The sequence below is a fragment of the Agelaius phoeniceus genome, chromosome 36 (genome assembly GCF_051311805.1).
Source record: "Agelaius phoeniceus isolate bAgePho1 chromosome 36, bAgePho1.hap1, whole genome shotgun sequence".
Lineage (NCBI taxonomy): Eukaryota > Metazoa > Chordata > Aves > Passeriformes > Icteridae > Agelaius > Agelaius phoeniceus.
The window spans coordinates 2,285,778-2,302,630 of NC_135300.1; the positions used below are offsets into that span (position 1 = coordinate 2,285,778).

General features: G+C 52.5%; 1 protein-coding gene across 1 annotated transcript in view; it reads right to left on the minus strand.

The window, feature by feature from the left end:
• Positions 1 to 16,559, minus strand: part of MCM7 (minichromosome maintenance complex component 7) — a gene marked incomplete at its 5' end in the record, with an annotated part of 39,418 nt that extends 22,859 nt beyond the window's left edge. Inside the window, 10 exon segments of the mRNA XM_077192902.1 lie at positions 1,904 to 2,053; positions 4,204 to 4,275; positions 4,277 to 4,342; positions 6,757 to 6,816; positions 7,151 to 7,271; positions 11,213 to 11,270; positions 11,273 to 11,337; positions 15,212 to 15,384; positions 16,256 to 16,335; positions 16,490 to 16,559. Coding sequence (XP_077049017.1) covers positions 1,904 to 2,053; positions 4,204 to 4,275; positions 4,277 to 4,342; positions 6,757 to 6,816; positions 7,151 to 7,271; positions 11,213 to 11,270; positions 11,273 to 11,337; positions 15,212 to 15,384; positions 16,256 to 16,335; positions 16,490 to 16,559 — 915 coding nt within the window.
• Positions 16,560 to 16,853: the final 294 nt, after the last annotated feature.

The following is a 16,853-nucleotide window of genomic DNA, read 5'->3' on the forward strand; positions in this document are numbered from 1 at the left end:
AATTTTGGTGAAAAAATGGGGATTTTAGGGGGAGAAATGGGGATTTTGGGGGGAAAAATGGGGATTTTAGGAGGTGAGGGTGGGGACAGGTGAGGCCCTCCAGGAAGGTCTCTGACAGCAATCCCTGCAAAAAATGGGAATTTTGGGGGAAATTCCGGGGATTTTGGGAAAAATCTGTGAATCTGGGAAGAAAAATGGGGAATTTTGGTGAAAAAATGGGGATTTTAGGGGGAAAAAATGGGGATTTTGGAGGGGACAGGTGAGGCCCTCCAGGAAGGTCTCTGACAGCAATCCCTGCCAAAAAATGGGAATTTTGGGGGAAAATCCGGGGATTTGGGGAAAAATCTGTGAATTTTGGTGAAAAAATGGGGATTTTAGGGGGAAAAATGGGGATTTTTGGGGGAAAAAATGGGGATTTTTGGAGGGGACAGGTGAGGCCCTCCAGGAAGGTCTCTGACAGCAAACCCTGGAAAAAAAGTGGGAATTTTGGGGGAAATTCCGGGAATTTTGGGAAAAATCTGTGAATTTTGGTGAAAAAATGGGGATTTTTGGTGAAAAAATGGGGATTTTAGGGGGAAAAATGGGGATTTTGGGGGAAATTCCGGGGATTTTGGGAAAAAATGGGGATTTTTGGTGAAAAAATGGGGATTTTAGGGGGAAAAATGGGGATTTTAGGGGGAAAAATGGGGATTTTAGAAGGGACAGGTGGTGCCCTCCAGGAAGGTCTCTGACAGCAATCCCTGGAAAAAAATGGGAATTTTGGGGGAAATTCTGGGGATTTTGGGAAAAATCTGTGAATCTGGGAAAAAAAATGGGGATTTTTGGTGAAAAAATGGGGATTTTTGGTGAAAAAATGGGGATTTTTGGTGAAAAAATGGGGATTTTGGGGGGAAAAATGGGGATTTTAGGAGGTGAGGGTGGGGACAGGTGGTGCCCTCCAGGAAGGTCTCTGACAGCAATCCCTGGGAAAAAATGGGAATTTTGGGGGAAAATCTGGGGATTTTGGGAAAAATTTGTGAATCTGGGAAAAAAAGGGGGATTTTGGTGAAAAAATGGGGATTTTAGGGGGAAAAATGGGGATTTTGGAGGGGACAGGTGAGGCCCTCCAGGAAGGTCTCTGACAGCAATCCCTGCAAAAAATGGGAATTTTGGGGGAAAATCCAGGGATTTGGGAAAAAATCATGGAATTTTGGGGATTTTTGGGAAAAAAGGAGAATTTGGGGGAATAAAAAGAGATTTTTGGGGGCCTTTTTTGGCCCTGCAGGTGCAGTTTGGGTGTTCCTGGTGCATTTTGGGTGTGCCCAGGTGCATTTTGGGTGCTCCCAGGTGCATTTTGGGTGCTCCCAGGTGCATTTTTGGGTGTTTTTGGGGTCTCAGGTGCATTTTGGGTGTTCCTGGTGCATTTTGCACTCACCTGTGTCACCTGTCGGAACCCTGGTTTCAGCAGGGGCAGGAAGGGGAGGTTTGGGTGCATTTTTGGGTGTTCCTGGTGCATTTTTGGGTGTTCCCAGGTGTATTTTGGGTGTTCCTGGTGCATTTTGGGTGTTCCCAGGTGAGGTTTTTGGGGTCTCAGGTGTATTTTGGATGTCCCCAGGTGTATTTTGCACTCACCTGTGTCACCTGTCGGAACCCTGGTTTCAGCAGGGGCAGGAAGGGGAGGTTTGGGTGCATTTTTGGGTGTCCCCAGGTGTATTTTGGATGTCCCCAGGTGCATTTTGCACTCACCTGTGTCACCTGTCGGAACCCTGGTTTCAGCAGGGGCAGGAAGGGGAGGTTTGGGTGCATTTTTGGGTGTTCCCAGGTGTATTTTGGGTGCTCCCAGGTGCATTTTGGGTGCTCCCAGGTGTATTTTTGGGTGCTCCCAGGTGCATTTTGGATGTCCCCAGCTGCATTTTGCACTCACCTGTGTCACCTGTCGGAACCCTGGTTTCAGCAGGGGCAGGAAGGTGCCCGTGACCCTGACGTGGTCCCCGGGCTGGGCCTGGCGCGTGTTGGCCCCGCTCAGGTGCAGCGACAGCGAGCGGGGCAGGTGACCCACGGGCACCTGGTCTGACTGCAAGGACAGGTATGGGACAGGTGAGGGCATCTGGGGACATTTTGGGACATTTTGGGACATTTCGGGGACATTTGGGGACATTTCAGAACAACCGACGCCATTTTGAAGGCCCCGGTCGCCATTTTGGATCCAATTCTGAGGGAATTTCTGAGGGGATTTTGGAGTTTCCTGAGAGAATTATTTGGGATTTTTGTGTCTCCAATCAGGAATTTCAAGTTCCCCCCTCACTCAGGAGCTCCTGAATCCAAAATCCCCAGAATTTGGTGAATCTGGAGCCAATTAAGACCCTAGAATCTGTTTTGAAGGCCCCAGGCCTCCATTTCTGAGGGGATTTTGGAGTTTCCTGAGGGGACTTTTTGGTATTTTGGAGTTTCCCATCAGGAATTTGGGGAACCCACATCAGTCAGGAGTACCTGAATCCAAAATTCCCAGAATTCAGTGGATTTGAAGGCAACTTTAAGACCCCGGAGTGCATTTTGAAGGCCCTGGCCGCCATTTTGAAGGCCCCAGGCCTCCATTTCTGAGGGGATTTTGAATTTCCTGAGGGGATTTTTTTGGATTTCCCATCAGGAATTTCAAGTTCCCCCCTAATTTAGGAGCTCCTGAATTCAAAATTCCCAGAATTTGGTGAATCTGGAGCCAATTTAGAGTCCGTTTTAAAGGCCCAGGCCGCCATTTTGAAGGCCCCGGGCCTACATTTCTGAGGAGATTTTGGAGTTTCCTGAGGGGATCTTTTTGGATTTTGGGGTTTCCCATCAGGAATTTGGGGATCCCACCTCACTCAGGGGCTCCTGAATCCAAAATTCCCAGAATTCAGTGGATTTGAAGGCAACTTTAAGACCCCGGGGTCCATTTTAAAGGCCCCGGCCGCCATTTTGAAGGCCCCAGGCCTCCATTTCTGAGGGGATTTTGGAGTTTCCTGAGGGGATTTTTTTGGATTTCCCATCAGGAATTTCAAGTTCCCCCCTAATTTAGGAGCTCCTGAATCCAAAATCCCCAGAATTTGGTGAATCTGGAGCCCATGAAGACCCTAGAGTCCATTTTAAAGGCCCCGGCCGCCATTTTGAAGGCCCCGGGCCTCCATTTCTGAGGAGATTTTGGAGTTTCCTGAGGGGATTTTTTTGCATTTTGGGGTTTCCCATCAGGAATTTGGGGATCCCACCTCACTCAGGAGTACCTGAATCCAGAATTCCTAGAATTTGGTGGATCTGGAGCCAATTAAGACCCTAGAGTCCACTTTGAAGGGCCCAGGCCGCCATTTTGAAGGCCCCAGGCCGCCATTTTGAAGGCCCCAGGCCTCCATTTCTGAGGGGATTTTGGAGTTTCCTGAGGGGATTTTTTGGGAATTTGGGGATCCCACCTCACTCAGGAGCTCCTGAATCCAAAATCCCCAGAATTTGGTGAATCTGGAGCCAATTAAGACCCTAGAGTCCATTTTGAAGGGCCCAGGCCGCCATTTTGAAGGGCCCAGGCCGCCATTTTGAAGGCCCCAGGCCTCCATTTCTGAAGGGATTTTGGAGTTTCCTGAGAGGATTTTTTGGGAATTGGGGATCCCACCTCACTCAGGAGCTCCTGAATGCAAAATCCCCAGAATTTGGTGAATCTGGAGCAAATTAAGACCCTACAGTCCATTTTAAAGGCCCTGGCCGCCATTTTGGAGCCATTTCTGAGGGGATTTTGGAGTTTCCTAAGGGAATTTTTTAGCATTTGGGATTTCCCATCAGGAATTTCAAGTTCCCCCCTCACTCAAGAGCTCCTGAATCCAAAATTCCCAGAATTTGGTGAATCTGGAGTCAACTTTAAGACCCTAGAGTCCATGTTAAAGGCCCCAGCCGCCATTTTGAAGGCCCCGAGCCTCCATTTCTGAGGGGATTTTGGAGTTTCCTGAGGGAATTTTTTTTTGATTTTGGGATTTCCCATCAGGAATTTCAAGTTCCCCCCTCACTCAAGAGCTCCTGAATCCAAAATTCCCAGAATTCGGTGGATTTGGAGTCAACTTTAAGACCCTAGAGTCCATGTTAAAGGCCCCGGCCGCCATTTTGAAGGCCCCAGGCCTACATTTCTGAGGGGATTTTGGAGTTTCCTGAGGGGATTTTTTGGGAATTTGGGGTTTCCTGTCGGGAATTCGGGGATCCCCCGTGACTCACGTGCTCCTGGATCCGCAGCTCCTGGAATTTGGTGAATTTGGAGCCCCGGCTCTGCAGGTAGAGCCGCCCCCCCCGAGCGGTTGGTTTGGCATTCCCGGCTCGGGCACAGCAGCAGCGGCGTGAAGGTCGGGCCCTCGATCTGGGAGGGAAAAAACCCCAAAAACTCAAAGAATACCCCCAAAAAAATCCCACTCGGACCACAGAAATTCACCTGAACCACAAAAAGTTCACCTGAAACCCAAAAAATACCCAAAGATTCCAAAAAACTCCCCCCCCTCGAGATTGCCAGAAGTGCCCCTGGAAAAGGCAGGAAAATGGCGCCTTCACTCTGTGAGGGGAAAGATGCCAAAAACTCAAAGAATATCCCCAAAAAATCCCACCTGGACCTCAAAAAATTCACCTGAATTCCAAAATATTCCACCTAAACCACAAAAAACTCCTAAAGATCCCAAAAATTCCCCCCTGAGACCCCCAGAGGTGCCCCTGGCAAAGGCGGGAAAACGGGGCCTTCAATCTGTGAGGGGAAAGATGACAAAAACTCAAAGAATATCCCCCAAAAATCCCACCTGGACCCCAAAAATTCCACCTGAACCCCAAAAAATTTCCAAATATTCCAAAAATCCCCCCCGGAGACCCCCAGAAGTGCCCCTGGAAAAGGCGGGAAAACGGGGCCTTTGGTCTGTGAGGGGAGAGATCTCAAAAATAGAAAAAAATCCTCTCAAAAATCCACCTGAAATGCCCCCAAAACCCCCTGAAATTCCCTGAAAAACCCCTCCAGTACATCCCAGTCCCTCCCAGTATGCCCCAGTACCGGCTGGTAGGTCTCTGCCCCGCACTGGTCGCAGCTGTAGGTGGCACTGAGACCCAAAACTGCCCCTAAACCCCCTGAAACTGCCCCAAATCCCCTCCAGTCCCTCCCAGTCCCTCCCAGTATATCCCAGTATATCCCTAGTACCTGCTGGTAGGTCTCTGCCCCACACTGGTCACAGCTGTAGGTGGCACTGAGACCCAAAACTGCCCCAAAACTGCCCGAATTCCCCTGAAACTGCCCAAAACTGCCCCAAATCCCCCCAAATCCTCTCCCAGTCCCTCCCAGTCCCTCCCAGTATATCCCAGTACCGGCTGGTAGGTCTCTGCCCCGCACTGGTCACAGCTGTAGGTGGCACTGAGACCCCAAAACTGCCCCCAAACACCCCAAAACTGCCCTGAATGCCCCTGAAACTGCCCCAAATCCTCCCCAAAACCCCTCCCAGTCCCTCCCAGTATATCCCAGTACCGGCTGGTAGGTCTCGGCCCTGCACTGGTCGCAGCTGTAGGTGGCACTGAGACCCCAAAACTGCCCCGAAACTGCCCCCAAACCCCACAAAACTGCCCCAAAACTGCCCCCTAAACCCCCCGAAACCGCCCCAAAACTGACCCCAAATCCCCTCCCAGTCCCTCCCAGTCCATCCCAGTCCCTCCCAGTACATCCCAGTACCGGCTGGTAGGTCTCGGCCCCGCACTGGTCGCAGCTGTAGGTGGCACTGAGACCCCAAAACTGCCCCGAATCCCCCTGAAACTGCCCCTAAATCCCCCAAAACTGCCCCGAACTGCCCACAAACCCCCCAAAACTGCCCCAAAACTGACCCCAAATCCCTCCCAGTCCCTCCCAGTATATCCCAGTCCCTCCCAGTATATCCCAGTCCATCCCAGTATGCCCCAGTACCGGCTGGTAGGTCTCTGCCCCGCACTGGTCACAGCTGTAGGCGGCACTGAGACCCCAAAACTGCCCCGAAACACCCCAAAACTGCCCCAAAACTGCCCCTAAACACCCCGAAACTGCCCCAAAACTGACCCCAAACCCCTCCCAGTCCCTCCCAGTCCTCCCAGTCCCTCCCAGTATATCCCAGATATCCCAGTATATCCCAGTACCAGGCTGGTAGGTCTCAGCCCCGCACTGGTCGCAGCTGTAGGTGGCACTGAGACCCCGAAACTGCCCCAAAACTGCCCCTAAACCCCCTGAAACTGCCCCAAATCCCCTCCCAGTCCCTCCCAGTATATCCAGTATATCCCAGTACCGGCTGGTAGGTCTCTGCCCCGCACTGGTTGCAGCTGTAGGTGGCACTGAGACCCCAAAACTGCCCCCAAACTGCCCCCAAACCCCCCGAAACTGCCCCAAAACTGCCCCAAAACCTCACAAAACTGCCCCCAAACCCCTCCCAGTCCCTCCCAGTATATCCCAGTATGCCCCAGTACCGGCTGGTAGGTCTCTGCCCGCACTGGTCACAGCTGTAGGTGGCACTGAGACCCCAAAACTGCCCGAATCCCCTGAAACTGCCCCAAATCCCCCTGAAACTGCCCCAGAACCCCTCCCAGTCCATCCCAGTATATCCCAGTATATCCCAGTACCGGCTGTAGGTCTCTGCCCCACACTGGTCACAGCTGTAGGTGGCACTGAGACCCCAAAACTGCCCCTAAACCCCCCAAAACTGCCCCAAAACTGACCCCAAACCCCTCCCAGTCCCTCCCAGTCCCTCCCAGTCCCTCCCAGTATATCCCAGTATATCCCAGTACCGGCTGGTAGGTCTCTGCCCCACACTGGTCACAGCTGTAGGTGGCACTGAGACCCCAAAACTGCCCCGAATCCCCCTGAAACTGCCCCAAATCCCCCTGAAACTGCCCCAGAACCCCTCCCAGTCCATCCCAGTACATCCCAGTATATCCAGTACCGGGCTGGTAGGTCTCTGCCCCGCACTGGTCACAGCTGTAGGTGGCACTGAGACCCCAAAACTGCCCCAAAACTGCCCCTAAACCCCCTGAAACTGCCCAAAACCCCCTTTGCCCCTCACACAAGTCCATTTTCCCAAAATCCCCGTTTTTCCCTCCCAAGTGATCTGTATTTCCGCGGCCCTGCGCGTGCGCCATGGCCGTGTCGCCCGCGGGAGCTCCGGGCCGGCTCCATCGGCGCCTTGGTCACGCTGGCCCTGGTGACGATTCCCTGCACGGTGACCAAGGCGCCGATGGAGCCGGCCCGGAGCTCCCGCGGGGACACGGCCTTGGAGCACGAGGGGGCGCGGAAATACAGCTCACTTTGGGGGGAAAAACGGGGATTTTGGGAAAAAATGGAATTGTGTGAGGGAAAAACGGGGGTTTTGGGCAGGAAAATGGGGTTTGGAAGGGGGAAAATGGGGCTCAGGGCTCCTGAGGGGACACGGCCTTGGAGCAAGAGGGGGCGCGGAAATACAGCTCACTTTGGAGAGAAAAACAGGGATTTTGGGCAAAAATGGGAAATGTGTGAGGGGAATGGGGGAAAAATGGGGGTTTTGGGCAGGAAAATGGGGTTTGGAAGGGGGAAAATGGGGTTTGGAGGGGGGAAAAATGGGGATTATGAGGGGAAAATGGGGCTCGGAGCTCCCAGGGGGACAAGGCCCTTGGAGCAAGAGGGGTGTGGAAATACAGCTGGCTTTGGGGGGAAAAACGGGGATTTTGGCAAAAACAGATTGTGTGAGGGAAAATGGGGATTTTGGGCAGGAAAATGGGGGTTTGGGGGAAAAAATGGGGATTTTGGGGAAAAAATGGGGTTTGGAAGGGGGAAAATGGGGCTAGGAGGTCCCAGGGGGACACGGCCTTGGAGCAGGAGGGGGTGTGGAAATACAGCTGGATTTGGGGGGAAAAACGGGGATTTTGGGCAAAAACAGGATTGTGTGAGGGAAAAACAGGGGGTTTTGGCAGGAAAATGGGGGTTTGGGGAGAAAATGGGGTTGGAGGGGGGAAAATGAGGATTATGAGGGAAAATGGGGCTCAGAGCTCCCAGGGGGAGAAGGCCTTGGAGCAAGAGGGGGTGTGGAAATACAGCTGGATTTGGGGGGAAAAACGGGGATTTTGGGCAAAAATGGAATTGTGTGAGGGAAAAACGGGGATTTTGGGCAGGAAAATGGGGGTTTTTGGGGAAAAAATGGGGGTTTTGGGGTAAAAAATGGGGTTTGGAAGGGGGAAAATGGGGCTCAGAGCTCCTGTGGGGACACGGCCTGGAGCAAGAGGGGGTGTGGAAATACAGCTGGATTTGGGGGGAAAAACGGGGATTTTGGAAAAAACTGAATGTGAGAGGGGAATGGGGGAAAAATGGGGATTATGAGGGGAAAACGGGGATTTTGGGGGAAAAAATGGGGTTTGGGGGGAAAAAATGGGGATTATGAGGGGAAATATTGGGATTATGAGGGGAAAATGGGGCTCAGGGCTCCTGAGGGGACAAGGCCTTGGAGCACGAGGGGGTGTGGAAATACAACTGGATTTGGGGGGAAAAACGGGGATTTTGGGAATGAAAAGGATTGTGTGAGGGAAAAATGGGGGTTTTGGGCAGGAAAATGGGGGTTTTGGGCAGGAAAATGGGGGTTTTGGGGAAAAAATGGGGTTTGGAGGAGAGAAATGAGGATTATGAGGGGAAAATGGGGCTCGGAGCTCCCAGGGGACAAGGCCTTGGAGCAGGAGGGGGTGTGGAAATACAGCTGGATTTGGGGGGAAAAACGGGTATTTGGGAAAAACAGAATTGTGAGAGGGAAAAACGGGGATTATGAGGGGAAAATGGGGGTTTTTGGGAAAAAATGGGGTTTTGGGGAAAAAATGGGGTTTGGAGGGGGGAAAATGGGCTCGAAGCTTCCAGGGGGACAAGGCCTTGGAGCAGGAGGGGGTGTGGAAATACAGCTGGCTTTGGGGGGAAAAACGGGGATTTTGGGAAAAAATGGAATTGTGGTGAGGGGAATGGGGGAAAAAATGGGGATTATGGGGGAAAAAATGGGGGTTTTGGGGGAAAAAAATGGGGTTTGGAAGGGGAAAATGGAGCTCAGGGCTCCTGAGGGGACAAGGCCCTTGGAGCAGGAAGGGGGTGTGGAAATACAGCTGCTTTGGGGGGAAAAACGGGGATTTTGGGAAAAACTGAATTGTGTGAGGGAAAAATGGGGATTTTGGGCAGGAAAATGGGGGTTTGGGGGAAAAAATGGGGGTTTTGGGGTAAAAAAAGGGGTTTGGAAGGGGGAAAATGGGGCTCGGAGCTCCTGAGGGGACAAGGCCTTGGAGCACGAGGGAGCGCGGAAATACAGCTGGCTTTGGGGGAAAAAAGGGGATTTTGGGCAAAAATGGGAAATGTGTGAGGAAAAATGGGGGTTTTGGGGAAAAAAATGGGGTTTTGGGGAAAAAATGGGGTTTGGAAGGGGGAAAATGGGGTTTGGAAGGGGGAAAATGGGGCTCGGAGCTCCAGGGGGAGAAGGGCCTTGGAGCATGAGGGGGTGTGGAAATACAGCTGGAGTTGGGGAAAAACGGGGATTTTGGGAAAAAACAGGATTGTGTGAGGGAAAAATGGGGTTTGGGGCAGGAAAATGGGGGTTTGGGGGAAAAAAACGGGGGTTTTGGGGTAAAAAATGGGGTTTGGAAGGGGAAAATGGGGCTCAGAGCTCCCAGGGGGACAAGGCCTTGGAGCAAGAGGGGGTGTGGAAATACAGCTGGATTTGGGGGGAAAAATGGGGATTTTGGGAAAAACTGAATTGTGAGAGGGGAATGGGGGAAAAATGGGGATTATGAGGGGAAAATGGGGACTATTAGGGAAAAAATGGGGGGGTTTGGGTAAAAAATGGGTTTGGAGGGGGGAAAAATGGGGATTATGAGGGGAAAATGGGCTCAGGGCTCCTGAGGGACAAGGCCTTGGAGCAGGAGGGGGTGTGGAAATACAGCTGGATTTGGGGGGAAAAACGGGGATTTTGGGAAAAAAACAGGAAATGTGAGAGGGAATGAGGAAAAATGGGGTTTTGGGCAGGAAAATGGGGATTTATGAGGGGAAAATGGGGGTTTTGGGTAAAAAATGGGGTTTGGGGGGGGAAAATGGGGCTCAGGGCTCCTGAGGGGACAAGGCCTTGGAGCAAGAGGGGGTGTGGAAATTCAGCTCACTTTGGGGAGAAAACGGGGATTTTGGGAAAAAATGGGAAATGTGTGAGTGGAATGGGGGAAAAATGGGGATTATGAGGGGAAAAAATGGGGGTTTTGGGGTAAAAAATGGGGTTTGGAAGGGGGAAAATGGGCTCGGAGGTCCAGGGGGACAAGGCCTTGGAGCAAGAGCGGGTGTGGAAATACTTTGGGGGAAAAACGGGGATTTGGGCAAAAATGGAATTGTGTGAGGGAAAAATGGGGGTTTTGGGCAGGAAAATGGGAGTTTTGGGGTAAAAAATGACGATTATGAGGGAAAATGGGGCTCAGGGCTCCTGAGGGGACAAGGCCTTGGCGCAGGAGGGGTGTGGAAATAGTTTGTGGGGAAAAAATGGGGATTTTGGGAAAAAACTGAATTGTGAGAGGAAATGGGGGAAAAATGGGGATTATGAGGGGAAAATGGGGGTTTTGGGCAGGAAAATGGGGGTTTTGGGGGAAAAAATGGGGATTATGAGGGGAAATGGGCTCAGGGCTCCTGTGGGGACAAGCCTTGGAGCACGAGGGGGTGTGAAAATACTTTGAGGGAAAAACGGGGATTTTGGGAAAAAAATGGGAAATGTGAGAGGGAATGGGGGAAAAATGGGGGTTTTGGGCAGGAAAATGGGGGTTTTTGGGGAAAAAATGGGGGTTTTGGGGGAAAAAATGGGGTTTGGAAGGGGGAAAATGGGCTCAGGGCTCCTGAGGGACAAGGCCTTGGAGCAGGAGGGGGTGTGGAAATACAGCTGGCTTTGGGGGGAAAAACGGGGATTTTGGAAAAAATAGAATTGTGAGAGAGAAATGGGGGAAAAAATGGGGATTTTGGGGGGAAAACATGGGGAAAAAATTTTGGGGGAATTATTGGGGAAAAAAGGTGGGGAATTGGGGAAGAAGTGAGGGAGAAAAGGAAGGGAAAATGAGAGAAGGGGGAATTATGGGGGAAAAAAAGGTGGGGAATTGGGGAAGAAGTGAGGGAGAAAAGGAAGGGAAATGAGAGAAAATGGGGAAAAAATGGATTTGGGTGAGGGTTGGGATTTTGGGGTGCCCAGAATTTTGGGCTGGGGGCCCTGGGCAGACTCACAAGCGCCGCAGCAGCTCCGGGGGGATTGATTTTGGGGGGTCCTGGGGGCGCCCCCGGCCCGGCCCCGCTGCTCCAGCAGCAGCCGATGCTCCAGGTAAACGTCCAGGGGGTCCCGGGGGGGCGGCCTGGAAAGGGGGGAAATATGGGGAGGGGGCTCAGGGGGGAACTGGGGGATCCCTCATCCAAAATTATCCCAAAATTCAACTGGGAATTAACAGAAAATCCCACCCCAAAATGCCCCAAAATGCTCCAGGTAAACGTCCAGGGGGTCCCGGGGGGCGGCCTGGAAAGGGGGGAAATTTGGGGAGGGGGCTCAGGGGGGAACTGGGGGATCCCTCATCCAAAATTATCCCCAAAATTCAACTGGGAATTAACAGAAAATCCCACCCCAAAATGCCCCAAAATGCTCCAGGTAAACGTCCAGGGGATCCCGAAGGCGGCCTGGAAAGGGGGGAAATATGGGGAGGGGGCTCAGGGGGAACTGGGGATCCTCATCCTAAATTATCCCAAAATTCAACTTGGAAGTGCCTCAAAATCCCACCCCAAAATGCCCCAAAACCACCCAAAAATGCTCCAGGTATAGATCCAGGGGGAAATTTGGGGAGGGGGCTCAGGGGGAACTGGGGATCCCTCATCCTAAATTATCCCAAAATTCAACTCAAAATTACCCCCCAAGTTCCATTCAAAATTATTAAAAAATGCCCCCAAACCACCCCAAAAATGCTCCAGGTAAACGTCCAGGGGGTCCCGGGGGCGGCCTGGAAAAGGGGAAATTTGGGGAGGGGGCTCAGGGGGGAACTGAGGGATCCCTCACCCTAAATTATCCCAAAATTCAACTCAGAAGTGCCTCAAATCCCACCCCAAAATGCCCCAAAACCACCCCAAAAATGCTCCTGGTAAAGATCCAGGGGGGAAATTTGGGGAGGGGGCTCAGGGGGGGAACTGGGGATCCCTCATCCAAAATTATCCCAAAATTCAACTCAAAATTATCCCAAAGTTCCATTCAAAATTATTAAAAAAATTCCCCAAAACCACCCCAAAAATGCTCCAGATAAACGTCAGGGGGGTCCCGGGGGGCGGCCTGGAAAGGGGGGAAATATGGGGAGGGGGCTCAGGGGGACTGGGGGATCCCTCATCCAAAATTATCCCAAAATTCCACTCAAAATTAACAGAAAATCCCACCCAAAATGCCCCAAAATGCTCCAGGTAAACGTCCAGGGGGTCCCCGGGGGGCGCCTGGAAAAGGGGAAATTTGGGGAGGGGGCTCAGGGGGAACTGGGGATCCCTCATCTAAAATTATCCCCAAAATTCAACTCAAAATTAACAGAAAATCGCAGCCCAAAATGCCCCAAAATGCCCCAAAAATGCTCCAGGTAAAGATCCAGGGGGAAATTTGGGGAGGGGGGCTCAGGGGGAACTGGGGGATCCCTCATCCAAAATTATCCCAAAATTCAACTGGGAATTAACAGAAAATCCCACCCCAAAATGCCCCAAAACCACCCCAAAAATGCTCCAGGTGAACGCACAGGGGGTCCTGAGGGGGAAATTTGGGGAAGGGGCTCAGGGGATTCCTCCACCCTAAATTATCCCAGAATTATCCAATCCCCATAACCTAAAACCCCAAAAAATCCCTCTAAAAAACCCCCGAAACCCCCCAAAAGCTCCTAAAAAACACTAAAATGTCCAAAAAAACCCTAAATCACCCCCAAAATCCCCTAAAAAGCCCGGAAAATGTCCCAAAACCTAAAAATCCCCAATTTGGGGCTCCTTGATTTCAGCAGAGCCAAACTGAGGCAGGAGTTTGTGCACAGCGTCAGAGAATACACGGCCAGAGTGCCGGACATAGCCCCCAAAAACCCACCAAGAAAACCCTAAAAACACCTAAAAACACCCCAAAAACCCCCTAAAACCCCTCAAGAACCCCCTAAAATCCCTCAAAAAACCCCCTAAAACCCACCTAAAACACCCCAAAACCTCCAAATTTGGAGCTCCCCGACCTCAGCAGAGCCGAACTGGGGCAGCAGCTCCGAGAAGACGCGGCCGGAGCGCCGGACATTGACCCTAAAACCCACCAAAAAAAAACCTAAAACCCCCTAAAACCCCTCAAGAACACCCTAAAATCCCTCAAAAAAAAACCCTAAAACCCACCTAAAACACCCCAAAAGCTCCAAATTTGGAGCTCCCCGACCTCAGCAGAGCCGAACCGGGGCAGCAGCTCCGAGAAGATGCGGCTGGAGCGCTGGACATTGACCCTAAAACCCCCCAAAAAAAACCCCTAAAATCCCCATAAAACCCCTCAAGAGCCCCCTAAAATCCCTCAAAAAAACCCCTAAAAACCCACCTAAAACACCGCAAAATCCCAAATTTGGAGCTCCCCGACCTCAGCAGAGCCGAACCGGGGCAGCAGCTCCGAGAAGGCACGGCCGGAGCGCCAGACATAGCCCCAAAAACCCCACCGAAAAAAACCCTAAAATCCCCAAAACCCCCTAATCCCCTCAAGAACCCCCTAAAATCCCTCAAAAAAAGTCCTAAAACCCACCTAAAACACCCCAAAAGCTCCAAATTTGGAGCTCCCCGACCTCAGCAGAGCCGAACCGGGGGCAGCAGCTCGAGAAGATGCGGCTGGAGCGCTGGACATTGACCCTAAAACCCCACCAAAAAAAAGCCCTAAAATCCCCAAAAAACCCACCTAAAATCCCCAAAAACCCCCTAATCCCTCAAGAACCCCTTAAATCCCTCAAAAAAAACCCTAAAACCCACCTAAAACACCCCAAAACAAAACCCTAAAATCCCCAAAAACCCCTTAAAACCCCTCAAGAACCCCCTAAAATCCCTCAAAAAAAACCTAAAACCCACCCAGAACACTCCCAAGACGCCGAATTTGGAGCTCCCCGATCTCAGCAGAGCCGAACCAGGGCAGCAGCTCCGAGAAGATGCGGCTGGAGCGCTGGACATTGACCCTAAAACCCCCTAAAAAAACCCTAAAATCCCCAAAAACCCCTCAAGAACCCCTAAAACCCCTCAAAAAACCCCCTAAAACCCACCTAAAACACCCCAAAATCCCCAAATTGGGAGCTCCCCGACCTCAGCAGAGCCGAACCGGGGCAGCAGCTCGAGAAGACACGGCCGGAGCGCTGGACATTGACCCTAAAACCCCACCAAAAAAAACCATAAAATCCCCCAAAAAAACTCTAAAACCCCTCAAGAACCCCTAAAATCCCTCAAATAAAACCCTAAAACCCACCTAAAACACCCCAAAAGCTCCAAGTTTGGAGCTCCCCGACCTCAGCAGAGCCGAACCGGGCAGCAGCTCCGAGAAGACGCGGCCGGAGCGCCGGACATAGCCCCAAAAACCCACCAAAAAAAGCCCTAAAATCCCCAAAAAAACCCTAAAACCCCTGAAGAACCCCCTAAAATCCTCAAATAAAACCCTAAAACCCACCTAAAACACCCCAAAACCTCCAAATTTGGAGCTCCCCGACCTCAGCAGAGCCGAACTGGGGCAGCAGCTCCGAGAAGATGCGGCCGGAGCGCCGGACATAGCCCCAAAAACCCACCGAAAAAAACCCTAAAATCCCCAAAAACCCCTTAAAACCCCTCAAGAACCCCCTAAAATCCCTCAAAAAAACCCTAAAACCCACCTAAAACACCCCAAAAGCTCCAAATTTGGAGCTCCCCGACCTCAGCAGAGCCGAACTGGGGCAGCAGCTCCGAGAAGATGCGGCCGGAGCGCCGGACATAGCCCCAAAAACCCACCGAAAAAACCCCTAAAATCCCCAAAAACCCCTTAAAACCCCTCAAGAACCCCCTAAAACCCCTCAAAAAAAACCCTAAAACCCACCTAAAACACCCCAAAACCTCCAAATTTGGAGCTCCCCGACCTCAGCAGAGCCGAACCGGGGCAGCAGCTCCGAGAAGACGCGGCCGGAGCGCCGGACATAGCCCCAAAAACCCACCAAAAAAAACCCCCAAAATGTCCCAAAATCCCAAATTCGGGGCTCCCTGACCTCAGCAGAGCCGAACTGGGGCAGCAGCTCGTGCACGGCGTCCGAAAAGACGCGGCCGTAGCGCCTCACGTTCTCCACCACGGCCTCGGCCAGCTCGGGCTCGTCCTCGGCCACATCGTCCAGAGACACCCACAGGGCAACCTGGTCCCGGCGGGCCAGAGCGGCCTGAGGGGAAAATGGGAATTTCGGGGTGAAAAATGGGGATTTGCGGGGGAAGAAAGGGAGTTTTGAGGCAATAAAGGGATTTTTTTGGGGGAAAAGGGGGAGATTCCGGTGAGGAAAGGGGGTTTTAGGGTGAAAAAAGGGGGCGGGTTGGGAGTGAAAAAATGGGGGCTTGAGGGGGGAAAGGGGGTTTGCGGTGAAGAAATTGGGGTTTTGGGGGTGGAAAGGGGGTTTGGGGTGGAAAAGGGGAGTTTGAAGTGAAAAAAAGGGGGTTTCAGGTGAAGAAATGGAGGTTTTGGGGGTGGAAAAGGGGACTTGAGGGTCAAGAAGTGGGGTTTTGTGGGGGGAAAAGGGAATTTGGGAGGGAAAAGGGGGATTTTGGGGTGAAAAAGGGGGTTTGGGGGTGAAAATGGGAATTTTGGGTTAAAAATGGGGCTTTGGGGTGAAAAAAGGGGATTTGGGGGTGAAATGAGGGGATTTGGGGAGATTTGGGAGGCTGGAAGGGGTTTGAGGGGATTTGAGTGGGTTTGGGGAGATTTAGGGTGGACGAGAGGGGGTTTAGGGGGACTTGAGAAGATTTGGGGGGATTTGGGGAGGCTGGAAAGGGTTTGGGGGCATTTGAGGGGGTTTGAGGAGGTTCTGGAGTGGTGGGGGGAGATTTGGGGTTGTTAAAAAGGAATTTTGCGTTGAATTTGGGGGTCTGAGGGACGGGAAGGAATTTAGGGTGGGTTTGGGGAAGTGGAAGGGGATTCGGGTGGGACTTAGGGCAATGAGAGAAGATTTACAGAAATTTAAGGGGTTCAGGGTGGAATCTGAGGGGATTTTGGAGGAATTTGAGGAGATTTCAGGTCAATTTTGGGGTGCCGGCCCTCACCAGCTGCTCCCGGTACGGGAATTCCTTGTGCCCGTCGGGCCCATCCCGGTAAAACTCCTGAAAAAATCGCTTCGCTTTCTCTGAGGGGAAAACAGATACCGAGAGGGGAGGCTCAGACACGGCAGGACAAATCGCGATATCGCGACAATGTCCTGATAATCGGGGGGGGGGGTCCCGATAACGGATCGATAACGGGTCAATAACGGAGTCCCGCCGCCCCCCGCTGGCCGAAACCTTTCTCGCTGTCGTAGTCGCGCGGGCCATGGCGGGGCCGCTCCTGTCGCGATTCCCTGTCGCGATATTCCCCTCACGATCGCGATTTTCCCCTCACGGCCGCTCTCCCCTTTTCCCGCCACCGCCTTCCCCTGACGGCGAGTGGCGCGAAAAACCGGCAGCCACGTGACGGGCGGGCGACCAATCAAAACGCAGGGTCCGCCTTCCGCCTGACGACAGCGCCGACCAATCACAGCTGAGGACGCGCGGAGGCGGGCATAGATCAGCCAATAGGAAGGCGCGGCCGTGCCCACGTGAGGCGAGGCCGCGCCCTCGGTGGGCGGGGCCGCGCGCGCGGCGGCGGCGGGAACCGGCCCGGAGGTTC